At 44.3% G+C, this 27,551-nt stretch overlaps 2 protein-coding genes across 6 annotated transcripts in view; one reads left to right on the forward strand and one right to left on the reverse strand.

Moving 5' to 3' along the window:
* The window catches only part of SMC1A (structural maintenance of chromosomes 1A), a 37,223-nt gene extending 19,432 nt beyond the window's left edge, over nt 1-17,791 (reverse strand). The window contains exons 1-7 of the mRNA XM_082205786.1: nt 17,558-17,791; nt 16,621-16,809; nt 16,049-16,161; nt 14,643-14,846; nt 13,143-13,381; nt 12,103-12,361; nt 10,220-10,360 (exon numbers count right to left, since the gene is read on the reverse strand). Of these exons, the coding sequence (XP_082061912.1) occupies nt 10,220-10,360; nt 12,103-12,361; nt 13,143-13,381; nt 14,643-14,846; nt 16,049-16,161; nt 16,621-16,809; nt 17,558-17,666 (1,254 nt within the window). The 5' untranslated portion in view covers nt 17,667-17,791. The remainder of the gene's footprint in view (nt 1-10,219; nt 10,361-12,102; nt 12,362-13,142; nt 13,382-14,642; nt 14,847-16,048; nt 16,162-16,620; nt 16,810-17,557) is intronic.
* A 140-nt stretch (nt 17,792-17,931) lies between these two features.
* Nucleotides 17,932-26,390, forward strand: RIBC1 (RIB43A domain with coiled-coils 1). 5 transcript variants are annotated; one of them, XM_082205865.1, is made up of 8 exons: nt 17,932-18,049; nt 19,476-19,606; nt 21,032-21,113; nt 21,853-22,197; nt 24,047-24,165; nt 24,396-24,662; nt 25,550-25,716; nt 26,033-26,390. In XM_082205865.1, the coding sequence occupies exons 2-8, from the start codon at nt 19,490-19,492 to the stop codon at nt 26,112-26,114; spliced, it is 1,179 nt and encodes a 392-aa protein (XP_082061991.1). In that variant the 5' UTR covers nt 17,932-18,049; nt 19,476-19,489; the 3' UTR covers nt 26,115-26,390. The 5 variants fall into 5 exon arrangements, with proteins under 5 accessions (XP_082061991.1, XP_082061992.1, XP_082061993.1 ...); XM_082205866.1 differs by having other exon boundaries at nt 19,482-19,606; XM_082205867.1 differs by lacking the exon at nt 17,932-18,049 and having other exon boundaries at nt 21,780-22,197.
* The last annotated feature ends 1,161 nt before the right edge of the window (nt 26,391-27,551 follow it).

A 27,551-nucleotide genomic window follows, 5' to 3' on the forward strand; every position in this document is an offset into this window, starting at 1 on the left:
GCGAAAACCTTGAAAGACGTTTGAAAAAGACTATAATTCTAACATCAAACAAGCGATTTTCCCCCTTGATTGCAGGAGAGGAGGGGGGAAAGGTCTGAACTGTATTTTCCTGCAAAATGAGAGAAAAGGAAGCTAAAATCCACCGCTTAAACCTGGGAACGGGTTGCCAGTGAACAATGAGAATGCCGTACTGTGAAATGCGCTGTTGGTGAAAGTACTCTTTGACAGCTAACTCTGCAAGTGAGATACAAGTGAGATACAATATTTCTGGCTGGCTTCTCCTGGTTTTAAAGTAACTGGAAAACAACTGAAATTGAAACTGTCGTCTTTTTTGTGAATTGGGGGATTAAAAGAAAAAAGGTTAATTATTTTAAGGCAACAATTCTTGACTGCTACTGTGTCCCCCTAGAAGAAGTTTGAAATAGTTACAATAACAGCCGGGCCAGGGGAATTTTCCACTTCAAAACAAATTCTGATCGTGGGATCGACCTTGGGCCTTATCTAGAGTGTTATGGCAGATGGAAAGGAGAAAATAGATTTGCTTCAGGAAAAAACAACGAGGTCTGGTAGATCATTTCGTCCAGACGTTGGGCTGCAGCGAAGAGCATCAACATCTGGTCCTTCTGGATTACAATCTAAACCCAAAGGAATGGCATCTGAAGATGTTTTGGCTCAGGCATTAGGTAAAATTAATGAATCTTTGGAAAGAATAAGTAAACAAGTAGCTGAAGCATCAGTTAAAATTGATCAAAACACCACAAGTATTAACAATTTGGGACAGAAGGTAAATACTAACACAGAAACTATTGAGAAATTACTACAGGAATCTACCTTGACCCGAAAGACAGCTGAAGAAGCAAAGGAAACAGCAACTGCTGTAGAAGAGAAGATACCACCGATACATAAACAACTTGAAGACCGCAGGTCAATATTGTCTATGATTGAATTGAAGGAGAAGCAAACGAATTTGAGGATCAGGGCCGTACCTGAACTTGAGAAAGACAATCTAACTGACCTTCTTACGCAGGAATTTGCAGACTTTTGGAACCCAGATTTGGAGAAGGGAAACTTTAAGATAGTGAGTGCTTTTAGGCTTGGAAGAGGAGGGAAGAAGAACAGGGTGAGAGACTGTTTGATTACCCTCCGAACAAAAGAGGAGAGAGATAAAATCTTGAGTCTGCACTTTCAGAAGACTTTGGAAATGCATCAGTCAAGAGTGGAGATATTTAAGGACATTCCCAAATATCTTCTGGACCTTAGGTCCAATTATAGAGATTTGGTTGCCCTGCTGAGAAGCAACGGAATCATCTTTAGGTGGGAATTCCCCCAAGGCCTATCCTTTAGCTACAAAGGGAGAAAGATAAAAATAAGATCAGAGGACGACAAAGAAAGATTTTTGAGAGACCACAGAGAAGACCTGCAGAAAGAAGCTGGAGAAGAGTTAAGAGCACTAGAAAGAGGAATTTTAGACATACCAAGATTACCTCCTGAATTAAAAGACCGCCTGGAGAAGGTGATACCACTGACAGAACAGGAACAGGCACTTGGTGCAGTTGGAGGAGAAGTAAAGTAACTACAACATGGCTCTGCAACTATTAAGTTGGAATTGTAATGGTCTCAACTCCCCTCAGAAAAGGAAAACTGTGTTTCATTTATTAACAAAGGAACAATTGGACTTGATTTGTTTACAGGAAACACATGTGACAAGGCTACACAGGAAAGTATTGATCAACAAAAGACTGGGCCAGGATTTTATTTCTTCGGACAAGGTAAAAAAAAGAGGGGTAGTGATTTATGCAAAGGAGAGACTATTACCGAAATTTATCTTCAAAGATGACCAAGGAAGATTTGTGGCAATTGAAATTCAAACACAAGGAGAGAAATTTTTGATAGTAGGAGTTTATGCACCAAACGAGGGGAAATCTGAATTCTTTAAAAAGTTGCATGAGACCTTGATGGACTATTTGGATTATAATGTGATTTTGATGGGAGACATGAACGGAGTGGTATCTACGCATATGGACAAGGCACAAAGACAGGTAGTCACTAAGGACGGCAGACTACCGAAAGCCATTTTTGAGATGACAGACAACTTGGACTTAGTTGATATCTGGAGAACAAAGAATCCCTTGGCCAGAGAGGGAATCATAGAATCATAGAAGAATCATAGAATCATAGAGTTGGAAGAGACCACAAGGGCCATCGAGTCCAACCCCCTGCCAAGCAGGAAACACCATCAGAGCACTCCTGACATATGGTTGTCAAGCCTCTGCTTAAAGACCTCCAAAGTAGGAGACTCCACCACACTCCTTGGCAGCAAATTCCACTGTCGAACAGCTCTTACTGTCAGGAAGTTCTTCCTAATGTTTAGGTGGAACCTTCTTCTCTGAAGCCAAACTGACATGGACAAGAATTGACTAAATATGGGTAACTAGAGGAATGGCACCAAAGACAAGAAAAGTGGAAATCTGCCCAAAAACCTGCTCTGACCACAATGCTGTGAAGATGGAGATGAAACTAATATCAACTGGTTCCTTCAGATGGAGGATGAATGACACCTTATTCAGAGATGAAGAAGTGATTAAGAAGGCCCAAAAAACCTTGAGAGATTATTTTGAGATAAATATGAATACCAATGTGGAAAAAAGAGTAATCTGGGACGCAAGCAAAGCTGTTATGAGAGGGTTCTTGATACAACAGAACGCATTAAAGAAGAGAATCCAAAATGAGAAGAAGGATAAAATATTGGAGAAAATAAAAGAAACTGAAAAGAAATTGAGAGCAAAACCAAAGTCGCAAGAGATTTTGAGAGAATTAAAGTTACATCAAGTACAATACATGAAAATGATGAATCAAGAGATAGAATGGAAAATCAAAGAAATGAGACAAAAGACATTTGAGTCGGCTAATAAATGTGGGAAATTGTTGGCTTGGCAAATGAAAAAAGACAAAAATTAAATACGGTTACCAATTTAGAAGTGGAAGGAAGGAACATACAGAACCCAGCTGAGATTAGAAACTGTTTCCAGAGGTACTTTAAACAATTATATACACAAGGACCACAGAAAGAAATTGATTTAGATCCGATTTTTGAAAACAAATGGATTACAAAAAATCTCACAGGAAAATAAATTAATGCTGAACTATAAAATAACTGAACAGGAGGTAGAAGGTGCCATTCAGAATATGCAACTAGGTAAATCTCCAGGACCGGATGGACTGACTTCTAAATACTACAGATCCTTAAAAGAATAGTTAGTACAACCTTTGAAGGAAGTCTGTAACGAAATAATGGGTGGGAAAAGGGCACCAGAGTCGTGGAAAGAAGCGTATATTACACTTGTACCGAAAACAGAGACTGAAAAGACGCAGCTTAAGAACTACCGCCCCATATCATTGCTCAGTGTGGATTACAAAATCTTTGCAGACATTTTGGCTAAAAGACTAAAAAAAGTGTTAATGGAAGAGATTCATAAAGACCAAGCTGGCTTTCTCCCGAGTAGACATTTGTCTGATAATGTGAGAAATATAATTAATATTTTAGAAAAATTACAAGTGAACATAAATACTAAGGCAGTTTTGATATTTGTGGACGCGGAGAAAGCTTTTGACAACATTTCTTGGAGTTTTATGAAGAAGAACCTACAGGGGATGGAGGTAGGCCAAGGCTTTGAAAATGGTATAAGTGCAATTTATTCAGAACAAAAGGCTAAATTAATTGTAAATAACATGGTGACGGAAGAATTTAAGATAGAAAAAGGGACACGTCAAGGTTGCCCAATCTCCCCATTGCTTTTTATATCGGTCCTGGAGGTCCTGCTGAATATGATTAGAAGGGACCAATTGGTTAAAGGGGTACAAGTCGGGGCTAAACAGTACAAGTTGAGAGCATTTGCAGATGACTTAGTATTGACGTTACAGGAGCCAGAATCTAGTACTAAAAGGGTTTTGGAACTGATTCAAGAATTTGGTCAGGCTGCAGGATTCAAACTGAATAAGTTAAAAACTAAGGTCTTAGAGAAAAATTTAACATCGATTGAGAGAGAGAGGTTTCAGAATGAGACAGGTTTAACAGTGGTTAAGAAAGTGAAATACCTGGGGATTAACATGACAGCAAAAAATGGGAATCTATTCAAAGACAATTACGAAAAATGCTGGGCTGAAGTGAAAAAAGACTTAGAAATTTGGTCAAATTTGAAGCTTTCACTGCTAGGCTGTATTGCTGCAATAAAAATGAATGTATTGCCTAGAATGTTGTTTCTGTTCCAAACACTGCAAATTTTGGACAAAATGGACTGTTTCAAGAAGTGGCAGAGAGATATCTCTAGATTCGTCTGGCAGGGCAAGAAGCCTAGAATAAAATTTAAAATACTAACGGATGCAAAGGAAAGAGGTGGATTTGCCCTGCCAGACCTTAAACTTTATTATGAATCAGCAGCTTTTTGCTGGTTGATAGAATGGCTGCTTCTTGAAAACACAGACATTTTGGATTTAGAAGGTTTTAATAATGTATTTGGATGGCATGCATATTTGTGGTATGATAAGGTCAAAGCACATAAAGCATTTAAAAACCATATTGTCAGGAAAGCATTGTTTAATGTCTGGATAAGATATAAGGATCTACTGGAAAACAAAACCCCAAGGTGGCTGTCACCGATGGAAGCAAAAGCTCAGAAAAAGCTCAATATGGAGGTCAAATGGCCAAAATATTGGGAAATTTTGGAACAAGAGGGAGATAGACTGAAATTGCAGAGTTTTGAGAAATTAAAAAACAAAGTGCAAGACTGGCTTCATTATTATCAGATAATGGAGGCATACAATTTGGACAAGAAAATTGGCTTCCAGGTGGAAAAATCAAAACTAGAAACAGAACTGCTAGAACCCAAAACTAAGATTTTGTCAAAGATGTATAACTTGCTGTTGAAATGGAATACACAGGATGAAACGGTGAAATCTGCTATGATTAAATGGGCACAAGATGTTGGACATAACATAATGATGGCTCACTGGGAACAGTTATGGACCACAGGTATGAAGTTTACGGCATGTAATGCCTTACGAGAGAATATTATGAAAATGATATACAGGTGGTACATGACACCAGTAAAGCTTGCAAAAATCTATCATTTGCCCGATAATAAATGTTGGAAATGTAAAGAGACTGAAGGTACATTCTTTCACCTTTGGTGGATGTGCCCAGGGATTAAGGCTTTCTGGGAGATGATTTATAATGAAATGAAAAGGGTATTTAAATATACCTTTCTGAAGAAACCAGAGAAGAAGAAGAAGAGTTTGGATTTGATATCCCGCCTTTCACTCCCCTTCAGAAGTCTCAAAGCGGCTAACATTCTCCTTTCCCTTCCTCCCCCACAACACTCTGTGAGGTGAGTGGGGCTGAGAGACTTCACAGAAGTGTGACTGGCCCAAGGTCACCCAGCAGCTGCATGTGGAGGAGCGGAGACGCGAACCCGGTTTCCCAGATTACGTGACTACCGCTCTTAACCACTACACCACACAGAGGCCTTTCTCCTGGGCATGGTCGGCCAAATGGTGCTAAAGAAGGACAGAACTTTCTTTATGTATGCCACAACAGCAGCAAGAATACTTATTGCAAAGTATTGGAAGACACAAGATCTACCCACTCTGGAAGAATGGCAGATGAAGGTGATGGACTACATGGAATTGGCGGAAATGACTGGCAGAATTCGAGACCAGGGAGAAGAGTCAGTGGAAGAAGATTGGAAGAAATTTAAAGATTATTTACAGAAATATTGCAAAATTAATGAATGTTAGAATGATGTCAGAATGAAGTTAAGTGGTTTAAGCAGCAATGTTATAAAGGTGTATGTAAAAATGGATTATTAACAGGTGAGAATCCAAAGTTATAATATATTAAGTTAAACGATTAAGATAAAAACAAAGAGGGAAAGAAATTGCTGAATTAACTAACTGAATTGGAATACAAAAAAGGGAGGTGTGAGGAGGTCAGGGAAACAAGGAAATGAATGTAAGGTGGAAAGATTGATGTATTCTTTTTAAGTGTTTTTTACCTTTTTTGAATTTTGTATTTTTCTTTTATTCTTATTTCTGTCTTTTTTTCTTTTTTTTATTTATGTATTTTTTTTCTTTGAAACCTTAATAAATATCATTTAAAAAATAATAATAATCTACTGGTCTGAAATTAGCCGCAAACACTTACTTAAGCTAGATCACCTAAGAGGCATTGACGCCCTCTTCTAGGGAAATAAAGAGACTGACAGACAGAGAGCAAAGGGGAGAGAAGGTAAAAAAGCTGTGGGAGGATCAAACTACTCTGGTTATATGAAGAGGAAAACATAAAAAGCATATCCTGCATTCCAAGTAAGAGTGAAAGATTGATCTTGGGTATGGAAAGGCTGTACGTCTCTGGAATCCACTTGTTTCATGGAAGCAGGAAATACAAACCTTCAAGCTTCCCTTACAGCAGGTGTGGGGAACTTTTGGCCCTCCAGAACTGCATCAGCCCCAACAAAAAAAGGTGATGAGAGTTGTAGTTCAGCAACAGCTGGAGGTTAAAAAGTCCCCCAAGACCTGACATACCTTTTTTCTGGGAACTTGCTCAACCAATTAATTCCTAAGAGAGTTCAGAATATTTTCTGACAGCAGTCTTCCCTGACCTGGTGTCTTCCAAATTCCCATCAGCGGGAGGAGGATTGGGGCTCCCTCAGCTGGGGAGCAGGAGCACTTTAAAGGAGCTCCCACCCCGCTGCTAACTTGTGTCAGCCAGGGGAAGGTCAGGGGCTCCGTAAAACGGCAGCAGAATGCTCCTCAGCCAAGCAGTTTAAACAAGCAGAGGGAGGAACAAGCTGTATTGCACCTCACCGATGAAGTATGCAGGCAGAGTGCAATGGCGGCTTCACTCAGTGGTATATCGGTGGTGAAACTGTCGCCACTCCTGAGTCCCTCTACCTCCAGCACCCAGCTAAAGCTTGTTTTTCACTCAGGAGCAGAAGTGGCTTCACATGCAATATACCGAGTGAAGCCGCCATCACAGTCTGCCCCTCATACCAGTCCTGGGTGATATCTGGCGTCAGCTCACATGCAGGGAGAACAATCCTGCTTAGCACTGGGTTCCAAAAGCACTGCTTTCAGCAGCTCATGTGATTTTCCTGCAAGCAGGCAGTTGGCCGGTGGTGAAGTGTTTTCTTTCCCACTGCTGCTGCCACATGCCCGCGGGAGAACAACATGAGCTGCTTCAAAAGGGGCTTTTGAGCAGGATTTGATCTCATGGAGATTAAACCCTACTGCCTTGACTGCACAATCCTGTTCCCTGCCAGGAACAGGGCATGCAGCCAAGACAGGAATAAACCATGTCTCCCTGCCCATCAGCTGACATCACCAATGATGTCAGTTGATGGCTGAGTGGGTAATTTGGAGGAAATGGCCCGAGATTGGCCTGTGGGCTGGAGGTTTCCCACACTGTCATGGAGTAAGCTATTCAAACTCCTTTACCTGGAGATGGGGGACACTTGGCTTGCCACAAGTACATGTGAAAAGGATCTTGGAGTCTTGGTGGACCACAATCTTAACATGAGTCAACAGTGTGATGCAGCAGCAAAAAAAAAAACCTAATTCTTTTCTAGGCTGCCTCAAGAGAAGCCTAGTGTCCAGAACAATGGAAGTACCGTATTTACTTGAGTCTAAAGTGCACCTTTTTTGCCAAATTAGGCTGTGAAAAATTGGATGCACATTGAATTCGATGGTGCATTAGACTTGAGTAAATACGCACTTCGCTGCCAGCTTACGCTAGCTGGCATCAGGATGCAGGCTCCATCCCATCTCTCCATTGAGGAGTGTTCAGCTGTGCACCCCTCAATGGAGCAGTTTAAAGGACCTTGCACCTAGCCACTGGCTAGTGCGAGCCAGAGGCAAGGTGTGGGGTCCTTTAAACTGCTCCATTGAGGGACGCACAGCTGCGCCCCCCTCAAGAAGCTACTGCAGGTGGTGGAGGAGGAGAGGGCAGCTCCCTGTCATCTGCACAGCCCTGCCACCTCGCTTGGCTCCTCTCCCCTTCCAGACCTGCAGCACCTCAAAACTTTCAGCTTGTCTGTTGTAAAGAGTGCACCTCTTGTCTACGCGCATTACATTCGCCAGCAAATACTTTTTTTTGGTTTCAAGGTTCTGCCAACTGAGGTGTGCATTAGATTCGATGGCACATTCGACTCAAGTAAATGCGGTAATGGTCCCGCTCTATTTTGCCTTGATCAGACCATACCTGGAATACTGTGTCTAGTTCTGGGCGCCACAATTTAAGAAGGATATTGACAATCTGGAACTTTCTGACAGTAAGAGCTGTTCAACAGTGGAATGGTCTCCCTGTGGAGGTTGTGGACTCTCCTTCCTTGGAGGTTTTTAAGCAGAGGCTGGATGGCTATTATCATGGATGCAGTGCAGGGGATTGGACTAGAGTACCCTTGGGGTCCCTTCCAACTCTATGATTAACAGTTATCCCACCCCTTTCCCTGCAGTCCCTGCAGGGTGATGCAGTCCCTGCCCATCACCAACTGGAATAGCAGTTCTCTTTCCTCCCTCGCAGCACAACAATCAATACATTTCACCTTGTATCTGTCTCCCAGCCATTCCTGTACAAACCATTCACTTTGTAGGCACTGCCTGCTTTGGCTGGTTCCACTGCCCAACAGTCTAAGCGACGGCTGTGCCAGTGACACTCTTGCTGCCGGACTCAGTCAGTCAGTGGCTGACACTGGGTCCACTCCCGCTTCTGCCACTGGAGCACATGAAAAAAGCCAGGGCTTCTCCCTGAAGGAAGGCAGGACGGAGAATGGTGCTTGCGGGAGATGGGAGAACCCAGTGGAGCTGGCCTTGCTGCTGCCATCTTGGAGAGGGCTGCACTTACATTAGGGCTGGACAATATTTGGTTTTCAACATCGTGATATATCACCAGCTAAACATCATGATATGATGTTTTGAGAGTTAATTTTATTGTGTACTATTCTAATAGATTAATTTAGTATTATTTACTTTTACTAATAGATTACAATCTAATGGATTGAATTTTACTTTTTGGATATAAATTGTTCCATTTTAAAGTTATGTTTTATTACAACCTTTTGTATTGGATCAGATTATTATAAGGTGTGCATTCTTTGTTGTATATTTTGTTGCTGTAAACTGCCTTGTGTATAGCAATATAGAAAGCTGGTATTCAAATAAAAAGTGAAATAAAAAGAAAAACCGATATATCATGATGCCTGAAATAAGGATGGAGCTACGCAGAGGCATTGGCTGGCTTCACGGTTTTTCTCACATTGTGATTTTTTGCCGGCGCCTGCTCTTGCGATTCGCTGCCCCCTGCAGGAGGCAGAAGAGAGCTGAGCCAGCCGTTAACAGGCGGCAGGAATCAAGAGAAGCCTTGGCTGGCTTCATGGTTTTTCCCACATGGTGATTTTTGCATAGCACCCACCCACCCCATGATTCGCAATATAATTCCAGGTGAAAAACTATGAAACTGATATCACAATATGGACTTGAAACTGGTTTTGGACAATTCATCGATTTATCGCCCAGCCCTAGCTTGTGCACCCTTCTCCACTACTGGCTCCTTCCAAAGGCTCAAGGCCAGTTTGATCTGTACTACGGAACTGGATCAGATCCAGCTGTATAAAGCCTTGGGGAATCAGGAATACAGTGTCACCAGTTTCAAGGAATATGTGATGCCTATCTATATACAAGCTGCTGTTATGGCTCCTCACACATTTTGTGCTTAAAGTCCTCTCTCTTCTTTGACACGGCTTTTGGCAATGGGACAATAAAGAGGCAGGGGATGGCGGAGTCTGAGATGACTGATGAGAAGGGAAGGAAAGGACAGGAAAAGTGATGGGGAGAATGGGAAGGAATGTAGGAGAACTCATTTACGCAAAAGTTTGAGAGGGACTAGGTGCAATTCTGTGGGGGTGCATAAAAAAGCGACAGCACATAACACAGAAGCAGAGCAAACCTAAGCTGATCAGTAAAAGATAAATGCAAAGTAAGAGAGGAGTTAAGCAACTTCACTCAGTTTGTCTAACTGGTATAAACATGCAGATTCAGGACAAAATCTAGTTATTCTAGGTGCAGGTGAGTTTCTGTTTTTTCCTTAAAAGGATGGGGCAATGCAGGCCAAGTCCTGGAAATAGGAGGAAAATGGGGAAGGCCTGCTCCAACAGGGTAAACAACTCACCTCAGTTTCTACTTTCTTCCTCTCCTCCAGATCAAGGCGGTCCTGATCTGCCTTCTGGTCACGGTTGAATTTCTCCAGCTCCTGGGCCAGGGTGGCTGCTCGCTTGCTGGCCTCTTCCTTCAGCCGGTGGTATTTCTTCACCTGTTTGATAAAAGTAGGAAGCAAAGAGAGCAGAACATTTTGGAGACAGTTGCCCAGGACACAGAGGTGGTTGCCTTTGAGAGAGCTTCCCCTAGAACAGCTACCCGGGATTGTAAGTTGGGCAACAATCCTTTTACAGTGGTACCTCGTCTTAAGTACTTAATTCGTTCCGGAGGCCCATTCTTAATCTGAAACTGTTCTTAACCTGAAGCACCGCTTTAGTTAATCCTGCTGCCACTGCGCTGCCAGAGAACGATTTCTGTTCTCATCCTGAAGCAAAGTTCTTAACCCGAGGTACTATTTCTGGGTTAGCGGAGTCTGTAACCTGAAGCGTATGTAACCTGAAGCATATGTAACCCGAGGTACCACTGTATATGCTTACAAAGGCCAATGCTTCCTACTCAGACCAGCCTGGGCATTGAGGCACATCAAAAGCTGAGAACATCCTTCTTTGCCCATGTGTGAACACACCTGATGCTTCTGCGCTGAACAGCCCCAAATTTTGCAAATGTTGAAAGAGGCCATCAATATCCAGCAGAAGAACATAACATTAGTAGACTTATAAATCACAAGATTAGTGACTGGCATCTCAAATGGAACCACCTCTTCCTGTAAAAACCCACCTGGGAACTTTCTCTCTCAGCTTCCCCCAAGAGGAATGCCTGGCCCCTTCATTGCCCTCTTTTAGGTGCACTTTAAATTAAGGTTACTAGATTTTTTTTCAATGAATTCGGGGACACTTTTCAACTTCCTACTGAATAGATGGATTTTGTCAGGGGACTAATTTGTAAATCTGGGAAACAGGGACGTCTGGTAACCTTACTTTAAATGCTATTTTTATTTCAGCAGGAATTGAGGGTGGGAGCTATGACTTCCTGTGCTTTTAAAAAAACTGCTGCTTTTAAATCATTTCTAACTTACTGAGACAATTTATTTTATTTGACTGTATTGCATTTTAGACACCATGAGTATTTCTTGCTATAGCAGGGTGGAACATAAATTGCATAAATATTTTAAAAATTGCTTAGGGCAGGAGTTCAGTATAAGGTAGCTCCTTCTATCTTCCAAAGTCACATGAAGTCTCTGACATGAATACTGCTCATATTGATCCAGAGCAGACTCCAACGTATAGTTAGCAGAGTAAAAACTTAAACACATTGCAGGATTCCCCAGAAATAGATGAGAGGCAATTAATACTTCATCCAGCAAAGCTTTACTGCTACTGAAGGCAAATGGGCATAATGGTCACAAATCCAATACATTCAGGGTTGGCACTGTCTATAAAGAATCTATAAATCTGTCTATAAAGAATCCAGTTGCAGTAGACTTAGAATAAGACTAAAACCTTAACACTGAGCATACTATATACAGAACACCAGACCAGAAGAAGAGAGATAGAAAGTGAAACCCAAGCTCCTTCTGGCCTCTGATTATAGGCAGCATGACCTTGCCAGAAAGAGATAACAGGACCAGTTTAAGCCAGCTGTACTCAGCTTCTCTGAAGGAATAACCCAAACATCATGAATAGAATAGACACTTATGTGTCAGCTAGAAACTTCCACCTTGCACCAGTTTCTTTCACACAGAGAAGCTTCCAGAACCCTCTTGAATTAATTAGAATAGGAAAGACCTCTACACATCAGATCAATACTTTCTGCACCAAGAAAGGCAAACTAACAGTCTCCTCCTTCTTACACTGTTAGGAGCCACACATCCCATCTCAGCTACTCCCTTGACCATACCTGGTTCTCCTCCAGTGTGAGGTCCCGGCCTTGGCTCTGGCTCTCTTCTTCCATGCGTTCCTCAAACTCCTGCCGGGCCTTCTCCACAGATAGCATCTCCTTCTCCAGTTCATCCATATCACCCTTGCGCTTTTTATACTGCTTCTGGGCATTCTGCAAGGACTTCTTGGCAGCTTCCAGCTTTTTTATCTTGTGAGACGTATTTTCCTTGGCCTTGATGTACTGTGGGCGCTTCTGGTTCAGCTCAGAATCCTTTTCCCTGCAAAACACCAGGCTTTTGTTATGTATGGCAATTGCATACCCAGTTTCCATGAAAGCCCAAGACAAACTCCCGTTCTAGATCAGCATGCTATAAAGTCAAGATGGGGAACTTGTGGCCCTCCAGATGTTCCTGGACTACAACTCCCATCAGCCCAAGAAAGCACAGCAAATGGTAAGGGTGATCAAAGTTCAAGTCCAGCAGCATCTGAAGGCCACAGTCTCTCCACCCCTGTTGTAGAAGTAGATAAAACAGTTCTATAATTTGGGGATAATGCGTCCAGCATTAATGCTCTTCTTATCAAGGCGCTCCTGGTAAGCTTCCAAGGAAGCCCTAAGTTTCTCCCCAAACACTGTCTGAAGATCTCTGGAGTAGATTAATTGTAGTATCACTAAAATTATCTTGCTTGAGATATTCTTTCTATCTATTGTTGTACATACATTTTAAAATTTTGACAACACTCTAAATCAATTTGCTTTAGGACAGGGATATCAAGGAAAGATTTTATTTGGGATTAGTTAGCCCTGGCCTTAGCCTCAAAGTCCCCACACGCAAAACCACATTGTTAACTAAGCAACTATTGACCAGTTGTCCGGTACAATTTTAGGGTTTGTTGGTACACCTGATTTGTGTTAACACAGATCCTGTATATGCAGGAGACCTCATGGTGATTGGATCTGGGTTGGGAGAACCAAATCTCCAGGTTTTGCTTTTATAGTAGAGCCCAGAATTCTGAATGTTGATTCTTTGCTTCCCACTATACTAAAACCTATCAGCTTACTTGATCTCCTTCTCAATTTGCTGCTGCTCTCTCATCACTTTGCCCAGCTCCTTCTTCTTGTCCTTGAGCTCATCCTCCACTTTGTCCATCCGCTTCTTATCCTTATCAATCTCTTTGTTTTTGGAGCCCAGCTCCTTGTTCAGTTTTTCTATTTCAGCTTCATTGTGATACAACTTGAAGAGTTGCAGCTGGACTTGAGCTCGCACAACCTCGTCTTTCAGGCGCTGGTACCGATCTGCCTGTCCCCCAAAAAAGGAGAACATAAGGCATAAGCTGTGGCAACACATGCTGCAAGCCTAAAGGACTTCTAATCCCAAGCACTGACCAGAGTCTCAAACAAACCCACTTTACCTTAACAGCAACATCACCACACTTTTTGGGCTTCATTTTATCTCTACTTAACCAGGCAGTAAGCCTCATTGAATTCAACAGGACTTACTTCTCAACAGACATAGTTAGGTTTGCACTGTTAGGCTGCAATCCTATCTTTACTTACCTGGGACTATGTCCCACTAAACGCAGTCCCTCTCAGGGAATCTAGGAATTCAGAAGTACTGTACTTTTAAAAAGTACTTAAAAGGAGAGCAAGGAGGGCAAAATATGAGTGTAATAAGGCAGGGCACCCTGAAGCCAAAGGAGGTGAGGGGAAGATGAAGACAGCTGTAAGGCCAATTTTATATTTAAGTAGAAAAAAATGTCACAGAAGGGCAAAAAGAATGAGGCAGCAAACAAAGAGAAGAGCTAAGGAGGGGAGGAGAATGAAGATGCTTGAAAATAAAATATCAATTCCTCAGAGCGGCTGGGTATAAAGAATAAAATTATTATTATTTAAACTAGAATTTTAATCAGGAAAAGGAAGTGAGTATAAGGTCATATTTATGGGCAAAAAAATTGTTTAGATAACAAAACAGGGAACTGAGGGTTAAGGATTCATAACAGAAAGAGGAAGACATAGCAAGAAGGGCATGCCAAGTCCTATGCATTCTCAAAAGAAATGCCAGACCTCACCTAGAGCTAGAAAGGGGAAATCCCAGACACTTAAACTGTTGTGCTGGTGCCAGAACACACGGAAGGCACAACCATGCCACCAATCACAGCAATACAGTACCTAAGAGGCAACTCCCACCCAACTGAGGACCAATAAGCAGCTTCACCCAGATAGGGGGAAAGAGATGGTGTTGATATTATCATTGATATTAACTGGCCCACTTTGACCATGACATTTTATGAGCCCAGGGGACTGAGGAGTAGAAGGAGTGATTTTGCTCTTTGGAACTGGATTTTTTTTTTAAATCAGCAGAAGTTGAGGGCAGTGTTGGTGGCTGAGGAGATGAAACAAGGAAGAATAAGGACGTGGAAAAGGTGGTCGAAAACAGATTGGATTTCCACTCAAACTGCAGAAAAATAAATTGTTTCCACGACTGAAGTGCCAACGGATAGTGTGACAACATTCTGGACCCATAAGGAAAGCACAGTCCAATGGCAGCTTTCAATTTTTACCTCTTCTTTCTCCTGTTTAGCCTCCTTACGCTCTGCTGCAATGTTCTTTTTCCGATGGTAATTGAACTGAGTATCTTCTTCTGCCTTGACCATCTCCTTCTTGCGCTTGTCATACTCCTGAGCCAGCTCCCCCGAGCGACTGATCTCCTCAAAGAGTGCTGTGCGCTCCTTGGGGTTCTTCATGGCAATAGACTCCACCGCACCCTGGGGCAGTGAAAACAGGCAGCATCAGAACAAGCCAAGAGATTCATCTTATCTAGTCACCTCCATTCTTCTGGCATGGATTGAATAATATGTGACAAATCAGAGACACAGGTGCCACCAATGACACAAGCAGTGGGAGTCTGTGGCACAGCTAGACCCTGTAGGTCTGATTTTTTTATCTGTCTTTTCAGAACCACACTGCTGCCAGCTTCCCAGCTCAATAGGCTAGAGGCAATGGAGTCTGCATTTGTACTTTAGGGTAGCACTAGAATGGCACTATTAGAAGCAGGAATATAGGAAGATAAGAAGCAGCCTTGGACAGAGTCAACCACTGTTTACACCGACTAGTAGTGGCTCTCCAGGGTTTCAAACAGGAGTCCTTCCCAGTCATACCTTGAGATGCTGTGAACTGAACAGGAACCTGTTGGTTAGAGAGCTGAACTAGAACCTGGGAGGCCAGGTTCCCCACTCAGCCATGAAGTTCACTGGGAGACAGGGGCCTGTCACTCACTCTCAGCCTAACTTACCTCACAGGTAAGTTAGGCTGTTGTGAAAATAAAATGGGAAGGAAGAGAAGTACGTATGCCACCTTGACCTCCTTGGAGAAAAGGTGGTATATAAATGTAACTAACAAACCAACAAGTATGTACTGCTCCACTGCAGAGCTAGAGCTCTTCCTCACAGCAGAAAGGTTTGTTAAAATAATTATTTGTTAAATTAAAGGTTAGTCATCACTGGATCCTATTAGCTTGAATCTCACATCTCTGCTCTCCTCCTAGTAGGATTACATGAGCCCATCCCAGAATCCATGTGGAGCCCATACCATATCCCACAAAGCACAACCACTAGCCATGATGGCTGTATACTACCTGCTGAAGGTAGTGTAACATTGAATACCAGCTGCTGGAAATCCCAATGAAGTGTACTGTTGCACCTAATTCCTGCTTGTGGGCTTCCCAAAGATATTTGATTGGCCACTGTGGGAACAAGACACTGAGTCAGTTAGACCACTGGCCTGATCTTACAGGTCTTATGTTTTTAAATGAACCTTTGCTCAAGTGTCAGCAACTCTGGAAGTGTTACAAGAAAGTCTGCTCATGTTTGGCTGTCAACGTGGACTCTGGGTGGGAAAATGCCAATAAATTTATGTTCTACTATAGCATGTCTGTTTGGGGAGATTATAAAGGGGGAGGAGGGCTTACCTGGAAGACTAGAAAGTTCCTAGCTTTGATTAGAATGCCCAGTTTCTCCAGCTCCTCACTGTATTCGCTCAGCTGTACCACTTTATTGTTTATTTTGTACTCTGATGAGCTTCCTAGAAGACAGACATCTCATTCAGTCAACACTAGAAACCCAAGACATCCAAGTTCCAGAAGCTCCTCACCCTACTCCCCAATTCTGAAGATAATAATAGGGTTGGAAGAATGTATTACAAAGGACATCCACAGAAAACAAGTAAATGTGAAAAGCAGGATGGGATTTCTTTGGAAGAATGCACTAGCAGATTTAGGCCCGATAGGAGATTCAGAAATAAGTTCTATAGGGGCTTACTTTCATGTAAGCATGTAAAGGCTGCACTATTATTCACACTTTCAAGGAAATAAGCCCCACTGAACACAATGGGACTCACTTCAGGACCTCCCCCCACATGACCCCTTTCAGAGTAGCCCAGTCTTCTTTGCTCAAGCCACCCAGCAACATTGCTTACCAGAGACTCCAATACTACAGCATGACACACACCCAACCATTTCCTCACCCTGCCCCCAAAGCTCACCTACTATGACCCTTGCAAAGGTACGATCTTCAGCACCATCTTCAGAGTAAACCATGCTGACAAATGCCCGATTGGCAGCTGGTTTCCCTACAGGGGCTCCATGGATCAGGTCTCGCAACGTCTTTACTCTCAGATTGCTGGTTTTCTCGCCAAGCACAAAGCTGATGGCATCCATGAGGTTTGACTTGCCTGGATGGAGGACAACAAAATAAACCATGATGCATTTTAGCAAAAGTGCCATATGGCTTTCCCTCAGGGTGTCATTTGAGCTTTCACTTCCTGGGCCCTAAAACCATTGTAGTACGTGCCACAACCCTGTAACCTGTGAAGATTGCCTCTGAGCATATACAAATTTATTTCTTGCTTTGAATGCCTCTTCTGATCTGGGATGGGCACCCCATGATTTGAACCTCTCTAAAAAAAAAATAAGCACTCTCCCCCCTTTCCTGACAAATATCACCACTAAGAATGTCCTCAGCCCTGCTGCTTAACGCTGCCCCTTCTCACATTTCACACAGTTTTGGGGGAGTGCCTCCCCCCCCCCCTTGCCGCAGTAGGGTGCCTCCGCCAGCTATTTAAACCCCAAGCTGCCATAACCAAGTTGCTTCTCATTAATGCCTTCCCTCTACCTGCACCAGTATTTTGAAGAAAAACCCCCAGCTGGTCGGGTTTGTCTTCTCAGCAACTGAATGACGGGGGGGGGGGGTCTGCAGGTGCGCCTGTCAGCGGGCGACACCTGGTTCCAAACAGACCAACGAAAAAGCGTCCCCCCAACATTTCGCCCCAAATGTGGAAAACTCTCTCAAGGCTAGTCCTTCACGGCTGACAGAAACGCGCGAACCAAGTTGGCGGCCCCAAGGCGACTCGCCAGGCCTTCCCCTCGCGGGACGGAAGCGCGCCGCCCCAGCCCCGCCGCCGCCCCCGCCGCCCCGCGCACCGGATCCGTTGGGCCCGATGATGGCCGTGAAGCGCCGGAAGGGCCCGATGATTTGCCGCCCCTTGTACGATTTGAAATTCTCGATCTCGATCAGCTTGAGGAAGCCCATTTCGGCTGCGGGAGACGCGGGGCGGGGACGCGAGGGAACTCCGGGCCCGGCAGGGACACGGGCCAAGGCCGCCCCGGCCACAACCTCCAGGCCCCGCGCCGGACACGCCAGGCCCCTCGGCCGCCACCAGAACGCGAGCGCGGAAACCTCGCGAGGACTCGGCGCCCGGCCTGCTCCAAATCCGCGGGCCCCACCTCCTCCGGAAAGCCGGCAGCTGATAGGGCGCTAGGGCCCGTCGGGGTTTGCATACGGGGCTCCGCCCTCTTCCCGCCCTGCCGCCCCTTTCCGCCGCTTCGCAATTTGCATAAATCGAGGCGGGGCTTCAGAACAGGCTGGCTTGTCGGCATAGCAACCAGGAGGCCGCAAACTCCGGGAGGGAGAAGGTGAGAGCGGGACGGCGGTGGGGGGTCCAGGGCGCTAACTGAGATGATATGATAGGCGCCCACACGCCGCATACCCTCCAGCACTTCACGGGTGAAACTAGGGACATCCTAAGGGAAAGCGGGACATTCTGAGGTCAAATCAGAAAGCAGGACGGCTTCTCTAAATCGGGGAGGTCCCTGGAAAATAGGGACTGCTTTTTCCCCTGACAGGGACTCAAGGCAGTTTATTGCTAAAAACAAGAACTGCTAAAAACATGCAGGGAAACAATAGTTGAAAAACAATAGAACATTGATAAAATTAAAACTGTATATAAAATCTATTGAAACCATACAAATAACTACAATAAAACAGCACAGCACCAGGTGGGGTCAGCCCAAAACATTCTGGTGCCTAGAGGTAAAAAAGGTAAAGCACCCCTGACAGTTAAGTCCAGTCGCGAATGACTCTGGGGTTGTGGCACTCATCTCGCTTTACTGGCCGAGGGAGCCGGCATACAGCTTCCAGGTCATGTGGCCAGCATGACTAAGCCGCTTCCGGCGAACCAGAGCAGCGCACAGAAACGCCATTTACCTTCCCACCGGAGCGGTACCTATTTCTCTACTCACACTTTGACGTGCTTTCAAACTGCTATGTGGGCAGGAGCTGGGACCGAACAACAGGAGCTCACCCCGTTGTGGGGATTCGAACCGCCAACCTTCCAATCAGTAAGCCCTAGGCTTAGTGGTTTAGACCACACCGCCACCTGCGTCCCTTATTGGTACCTAAAGTGCACCCCCAATAGTGCCTCCATTCCCCACCAGGGAGGAAAGGGAAAGTGAACCGTTTTCAACATTTTGCTTTGTTGGGGGATTGAAATAAAGGCGGTCTTGTGTTAGAACACTGGAGAAGACAGCAATCACTAGCTCACGGTTAGGAAACCTCTGGCTTATAAGGTTGTTTCCTCCAAACCACAAAATGTGGAAAGTAGAGATGTGGTCTTTCATGGGGAGCTTGATCATGCAGGCAATCCCTGCCACAATCAGCTTTGCCAGTCATATGCTCAATGCTTGAGAAGCACTGAGCAGAGGCCTTGCAAAGTGCTTCGCACTGAAGTTTCAACGCAACTATCTGGCTGCCATGCACTTGGGAAACGCTTCCCAAGAACTTTGACAGGTGGACAGAGCAACCCACCTGTCAAGCTTGGTCCATGGGGTGGGGACAGATAAGAATCTGGCCCTCCTGGCTGAAAAGGTTTCCCAACGCTGAACTAGGCAGATCTGATGTTGGAGAAAAGCTTATTCCATGCTTACCCAAGACCTATCTGCAAATTGTTCCAGAATAGATAGAGAGACAGGCCTAGGTAAGATTAATTAGCAATGGGATGGAGCTGGGTCTGCTTTAAAAACTTGAATCTCTCTTCCTCTGACAAGAAAACATAACCCTCAGTTACAGGTGCAAAGATGTATAAAGTGGACATCCAGCCAGATGTAAAAGAGACAGCTGCCATTGAAGCCCGCAGGAACCGGGAGAAGCAAAGACAGAGCCGTATCTTTAATGCTCGCTATCGCACGATGGGGGTGAGGACTGCCTTGATTTTGAAGTTCTGGGAAAGACTCCTTAACTATCCCTCAGAACTGAGATACCTGTAGGAAGTAATCCCTGTGCACAGACATCTTAACCTGAACACTCCTTTCTAAATTTACTCAGCTTTCAGCTTGTTCAGTGAGACACAGCAAGAGGTCATTTATTGGGGATGTGGGCTAGGCTTTGGGCAGTTAACATGCTTCCTTCTAGATATTTTGAACTTCAACTCCCTTCATCCCTGACTAATTGCTATGCTGGCTGGAGATAATGGGAGTTGTAGTCCAAAAATATTAAGGGCATCATGTTGGCCAAAAATCTTAAGGGCATCTGGACTATACATTAATCACTTTGAGAGAGCCAGTGTGGTATAGTGGTTAGTGTCAGACTAGGAACTGGTTCAAATCCCCACTTGGCCATGAAGCTCTCCTAGGGACCTTGGCTACTCACTGCCTCTTAGCCTAACTTAACTCACAGGTTTGTTGTGGGGCTTAGTTGAGATGGGGGAGAACCATGAACCACCTTGAGCTCCTTAGAGTAAAAGGTGGAATATAAATGCAATAAATAATTGATTCATAGGAAGTGATTCATAAATACAAGAATAAACTCTTAGCAAAAAAATCTTGTGAATAAGGTTCCAACTTCAGGGGTTGAAGTATTATGAGTGAAAGCAAGGACTGTTCATTTGCTGTAATTCCATTATTACAGGCATCATTTACAGATGACAATAGTTCATCTCAGTGTTTCGCGTAATAGATTACTTCTGATCACCTATATTTCATGGTCTAGATGCTCAGTGGTAGTATATTCTATATATGCAGGCCAAAAGCTTAAACCTTAAGCCTTAAAAGCATCAGATCTGTTAGAAAGATGGGATAATTGATAGCAAAGGGGACAGAGGCACTTAAGGCAGCTTATAGCAAAAAATAAAGCAAGTAAAAATATTGACGCATAACCACACACAAAAAGCCAGGATAGCAGATAAAAAATAACCAAAAGCAGCAGGAAATTAGGTAAAACCAGACCCTATTCTATTGCATCAGTTGGTGGTAGGACATGTAGCAGGCCCTACCAGAGGAGCTGTGAGAACAGGCAGACTAATGTGGTAGCAGGGGGTCCTTCTTTATCCTAAGCCATTTGGGGCTTTAAATGTAAAAACAGCATTTTGACTTGAGCCCAGTAATAAACCAGAAATCAGCAAAGCTGGCACAGAAAGATAGGAGCCAAATAGCTCTGGTCAGCAGCTTCAAAGCTATATTCTAAACTAGCTGACATGAAATAGGAGAGCTTATGCCATTGCATCTTTCAGGTTCCTGCATGTTCTTTGTTGTCTTTATATGGGAGGGCAGCATGCAAAATCCTGCATTCTGTTTGCTTCTGAAACAGCCTTGCAGCAATTAACTTGTAATGTCACTTTTAAGGTGGATGTGGAAGGTTTAAAGACCCAGGTGGAAGAGCGAAAACTCAGAGAAATTGCAGAGAAACGACGTGATGAAGCTTTCGGTAAGTGTTTCTGCTCCATTTCTCTGTGAGGTCATTTATCTTACTTGTCTCCAGGCACTGGTCTGGGGCCTGAGCAAGTCAGTTTCCCCAACAGTTAAATTCAAATGAAAGAAAGTGCCAGAGGTCGGGCAGAATGAAATGCATCAACCTCAGCGGGGTTTGCATTTTTAAAAATATATCCACTCTTTTGACCATATCAAACAGGCAGCTTCATAGTTTAATTTTAAATCTGGCAGCTTGAATCTACGTCTTTCTTTAAGATCTGTTAATATTTTAAATTTAATCCTTGGTTTTTTCCCCGCCAGATAAATTTTGATAACCCTCTTTGCCATTATTTGAAGTACCTCACATTACCAATAATCGGTATACAGTGGTACCTCGGGTTAAGTACTTAATTCATTCTGGAGGTCCGTTCTTAACCTGAAGCAGCCCAGGAGCATGAGGCAAGGGCGCGCAGCTTGCCTGCCGCTCCCAAGCCTCCCCCTGGTGCCGGCTTGCGGAGGTAGTGCTAGGAGGCAGTAATGCCGGGAGGCAGGCTGCATCTGCAAACAAGCCTTGAATTTTAAAGGTGTGTCTCATTTGCGGGTGCATCTAATATTTGGGCCAATACGGTAAACAATAATGGTGATAATGGACATCCTTGTCTTGTTCCCTTTACGTCTCCAGGTTTGTCAGTCAGTTCTTTTTCATGAGGCAGACAGAGCAACGACTAACAGCATCCTGTGCTCTTCTTATGCAGATGCAGATCGGGTGCAGTGTGACAAGATTGCACAAATGCTGGAAGAAGAGGAGCGCCAACGGAAAAAACAGCTTCACCAGGCTGTCTTGGATTTTCGCGAGCGGGAGCAACAGCCCTCCATGCGCCGGGAGTGGGACATCCATGACCCAGAGGCGGCACGCAAAGGCCACCCAGCCCGCGTGAGTGACGATGACCCTCGCTGTGGCCCTTCTAGCATGCAGCGCTTTGCTGGTGAGGACCTGAATGCGAACGCTCGGCAAAAACTTCTAAAGGAGCAGAACAAACGCATCCTGGAGGAGCAGAGAAGTGAACGGGAGAAGGACCTTGCTGACCGTAAATATGCTGGTATGTTCAGGATGGGGTGTGTGAAATGCCCTCGAGATCCTTTGCTTGGGGACACAGGAGTGCGAAGCTGGGGTTGTGTGGGAGGAGGCCTTGCAGCTGCTGTGGTTGACAAAGGAATGTGGAGAATAGCATCCAGCTGGTCCCAGCATTAGCCCTGCCCAAGACACTCAAGTGCCTCAGGTGGAGTAAATCATTCTGCACAGCCAGTTTCCCTGCAACGTACTTGGCCTCAGTTCTGGGTGAAAATGTAGAACTGCAAGCTTTATTTGTTTCCCTTGAGCTCTGCTGAATAGCTATCCTCTTCTCAGAAGTTGGAGATGAAGGAATTCTCCTGCATTTTCTACAAGCATTTCCATGCTTTACTTTGCTATATATTTTTTGACTTTATATCTCTGCTGGGGTTCTCTCACCAGAGTACTTGCCCCAAAACTGAGTCTTGGCATTCAGGAATTCTTCCATTTATATTTTTGGTACCAACAAGATTCACCCAACTGGAATACTGGTTTCGCTCTTAAGGAATGATATGTAGCTGCATAACAGAGCTGGAAGTCCTTTTATTTTCTTCTTCTTTATCTTTCTTTAGGTTTCTTTTCCTTTTCTCACATTTTCTCATTCTTTAAGTTTCTCCTTTCCTTTTCTTTCTTCTGACTTTGTTCTTTTAGACTAAGTAGCTGTTTTATCTCAGTATATCATAGAAATATACTTTGTAATGGGTGTAAATTTTTGTATAAGTATCAATATTTTTTTTTGTTTTTTTAAAAAAAGTTTTACCCAACTGGACTGTTAAGTTGGAGGTGAATCTTTAAGAGCAGTGTTTCCCAAAGTGGGTGATACCACCCCTGGGGGGCTCTGGAATGATTCAGAGGGGTGATAGTAGCCTCAGGTGCAATTGGGGGGGGCACTGAATAAAAATAAGGGCACTGTGGGTATGTAATGACACTTACCGCCAGGTTGGGTGCTGTTGCGTGATGGCAACAATGCCTCCCTTGGACCCAGTGGTCCTGCTGGAGGTGGGGGTTTTACCAGGCTTGGGTGAACACTTTTCAGCTTCACCCAGTCCTGGGAAACTTGCTTGCCTATTTACACCATCTATATTTACTATGTTGTAGGGTGTAGGTAGAAATCAACACACACACACACACACACACACACACACAATTTATTTCATTGCACTGGAAACATTTTCTTTCTTATCTTTATTGTGCCTGACACAGACCCCCCCCCCCCGATGCCAATCCATGGATCCCACGTTAAGAACCCCTGCTCTAGATAGAGGCATAGTAGCCAACTAACTCTCTGGTGTATGTTTCTTGGCCAGGTGTGTGCTAGTACTGTTCAAAAGTGAGCACAGACCAGCACAATCGGCACATGCACGACCACGGATCCCCGTGCCATTTTTGGCACCACAAGGAGGCAGGGCAGCCTGGTGCATGCAGTATCTTGGAATGCAACCCCTTCGTAAATTGGGAATTGCCTGTCCTACTATAGGGCTGATCACCTGCTTTGACATGGCCTTCTCATGTTCTGCTGTTAGCTCAGTGGTACGCTGTTAAGTTAGAGCACTGGCTTGTCTAGTCAACAACAGGTGCTGATGCAAGCAGTGACCATGTTTCTCCTTGACCAGTCTTCCACCGTTGGAACTGGAGAAGGAAGTCATCACTTAACTTACTACCAGCATCACAAGCCCTACTGAAACAGTTAGGAGCTGCAAAGCAACACAGATGTGTCTGTCTCCCATTCTGCTACTCTTATGCCATTCCAAATCTACTGCCTCACTTTGCCTTATGGGAGGATCGGGTGTGTGTGTACATAGCTTGACTGCATGCCAGAACACCTGTTTTCCTTGTAGACAGCCTGGAGGACAAAAAGAGGATAGAGCTGGACCTACGAGCCCTGGAACTGGCACGTTTGGAGGAAGAGTGTCGCAAGGCTAAAGCCATGGCAATAGCTGACTTTAATCGAGCCCAGGTACCATCTTCCTATATCCGTTAGCTATTCATCTGCATCGTTCTTCAACCTCCAGATGTTTTGGACTCCCAACTTCCATCATCCCTGATCACTGGGCATGCTGACCAGGGCTAGTGGAAGTTGTAGTGCACACATGTGGAGAGTACCAAGTTGGGAAAGGCTGGGCTAGAAAGACATGAGCACAAGGCTTTAGGTGCAACAGCATCCCATCTACTCCTTCCCCAAACCAGGCTGCAGAGGTTGCTGAGCAGCAGCGTCTGGCCCAGCAGCGTGAGCAGGACAATAACTATGCAGAAATCTACAACCACCTGACGGGTGACCTCCTGACAGAAAACCCTGACATCGCCAAAAGCGTTGTGGGCCCACACCGTGTGATCACGGACCGCTGGAAGGGGATGACCTCTGCAGAAGTGGAGGCTGTGCGGAAAGCACAGGAGGAGCAGTGTAAGGAGAAGCAGGCAAGTGGCGGCATAGCTGATGCTGCAGCAAGAAAGCTTGTGAGTTACACAAGTTCCTTTGTAACAAATTCAACTAAGAGGATGTCCAGAAAATGGTGGGAATGTGCTGACATGGGCAATACAGATGAATAGGTAGGTCTTTGCATAATATGCAAGGTGTGTGTACACTAGGTGGCAATCCATTACCTGTCCAGAGCACAGTGGAGCTAAGTAACATGGAATGCTTTCCCTTGTAAGCTCAAGAATGGTCCATTATGTAGGAGAGAAGAGAGCAGCAGGTACATTGGCCTAAGCACAGCCCTTATCTATGCATTTTAAGAGCATTTTCCTTATTGTGGGATTCAACTAAGTTACTGCATGCATGGAATGAGGGCCGCACATGCGGTGGGACCCCATCACCCCCTAAATCTGCTCTGGAGAGTTGGAGGAACCCCCAAAGTAGGTTTAGGGGGGCACACAGGGGAAGGAGATGGGAAGTCCTGTTGCGCAAGCAGACCTTGTTCTGTGCACACCCACCCCACTTGGTGCTATGTTGGATTCCTCTGTTATGCTGGGGGGGGGGGGTTTACAAAATTTTGGATGGTGTTTCTTTCCCAGATGAAAGATCAGTCTTTATATTTCCATCCTGGAATGTTACAAAGGTTCTGTTTCCCTCTCTCTATATATAAAATATAAATCACAGTTCAAAATACAAAATATAAATCACAGTTCAGCTTTTACATTGATTAACTCAAGAACACCTTACAACAGCCCTGTAAGGGAGGACAGTACCAACTCCATATTAACTTTTTTGGGGGTTAGGTAACAGTTGAGAGAACAGTGGCTTGTGAGTTTGTAGCAAGAGTAGAGATTTTACCCAGGGGTGAAAGAGTTTTCACTTCTATCAGCCGCATTATGCCTGAGCCTATTCTCTCCCACTCTGTTAGAGGCTGCGGGAAGAAGAGCAGCAGCGGGAGGCTGAGTGGGACCGGCAGCGGGAGTTGGCTGGCCGTGCCGCCATGGAGATGGAGCAGCAGGAGCAGAATTTCCGCCAGCAGCTGAGGAAGAGCCTGGATGCCTACAACCAGGATCTGGCGGATGCACAGAAGTCAAAGTGAGTAGGCCAAGGATGAAAGGTTCCTCCCTGCCCCTGGGAGGTGGAAATGAGGCAGCCTCCTCAGGTAGAGAATTGCAGGTACCCTGAAGGACAGGCTGAGCTTTGTCTAGAAGCACCACCACCTGCGCTCAGTGCCTTTCTTCCCCCTAATCCTTACTACTCTTTGTGGTGATCCAGAGGTGAGGGAGATGCATTAGGCACATATTCAGAGGCATTTTCATCTTTTCTTCCTAGGTTACGACGCCAAGGCTGACTCTTCCTTGGCACTAATGAAGTGACAAACATTTCCACACTTCTGTTCTTTGTTTTACAGTTTACAGTATATGGAGAAAGAGGTCTACTCCAATGTACCCACAGCCCAGTACCACTTGCAGTTTAACACTAGCAGCCGCTGACTGAAGTATAACAAACCCAGTTCCAAATCTGGTTGGAACGAAGGCTTTGCGTTCAGTAAAGTATTTTTTGTGCAGTATTTACAAAGGGAGTCATCTGCTGGTTGTAATGTAGAATTACAAGGACAAAGCAACTGATGTTTGTTAGACCATAGTTTCCATGTTATTGCCTGAAGACCACTCCACAATCACTCCACGTGGATGTCTATACCAGTGTAAAATGTTGCTCAACCACATGGCAAGCTACTTTGCATAACTGTCTTACCATATGATTGTTAAGTGCCGTGTAGAGTGAATTGGCTTCCCTAATGTGTGAATGGGTCCTCGGAGAAGAGAATTAGAGTAAGGGGCTAGGGTGGTTTGTTTTGCACACACATCACAGAACAGAGTGCCTTAAGAACAGAATGTGGAACTCCAAGGGAACATCTCTATACAGCTTTTCCTCAGGATCAGGTGCTAGTATTTCTGGGATTTGTAGGTAGTTTAGCTCAGAATGGTTTGCTTATCCACAACAGCCAAGAAATACAATATCAAAGCCATCGGGGCAAACTGCACGGTCAGCTTCTTGCTCTCAACAGGGACTAAACATTATTTTAAGAATTCATAAATTATTAATATAAAATATCTAAGCAGTGAACAAGTGTATATAAAATACATTATGTTCTGAACAGGCTTGTGATCTTTGGATGAAGGATGGTATACAAACATACACCTCATCATCATTGCCATACAATATAAAGTATAATAAAACCCCTTTATTGTATGTTAATGCCTGCAAGCTAAAAACAAATTCAGCAGGGCCTGTCCATACTTGCTGGTGCTTGCAGTTATGCAGTAGCAAGACTAAGACTGGAGTCCAGAAAGCCACTCTGCCCCCATAAGCTGCGATTCTCAGCTTTCATGTGCAGCAACACAATCTGATACACAGCTTTTCCTGGCTACAGAAGTCTGGTATCCGAGTTTTATAATTCAAAAACCAGATAACAGGCAGTATAAACTGGCCGTGGTCATAGCCAGGGTATAGGACTTCACTGCCCCACACTAACATACTCCCCTCTAACTACACTCTTCCTTTCATACTTCCTGACTTGCTTTGCTACTCCACACTACTATTACTATTTCCCCCCCAAGAGCTCTAAATAATTTGAAAGCTTTAGAAATAAGTTGCCTACTTTATTTGCACAATTTGATTTAGTAGACTATGCTTTCCTTCACTCTCAGATTTTTGTGTGTGTGTTGCACATGCATGTTATCCTCATCATAGACTGAGTAAAAGAGACAAATAAGATCAACATCAAACAGAATCACAGGTGTCTTTGGTAGTAAAACAGAGACAGGGCTCCTGGATTGCATTGCAAATTTGGAACAGGGACTTATTAGTGGGTTAGAAGACTAGAGCATAGGGTTTTCTAGATTGTTCCACTAGCAAGGGATGAGAAG

Source organism: Podarcis vaucheri, assembly GCF_965113315.1.
Source record: "Podarcis vaucheri genome assembly, chromosome: 17".
In the NCBI taxonomy this organism is placed as follows: Eukaryota; Metazoa; Chordata; class Lepidosauria; order Squamata; family Lacertidae; genus Podarcis; species Podarcis vaucheri.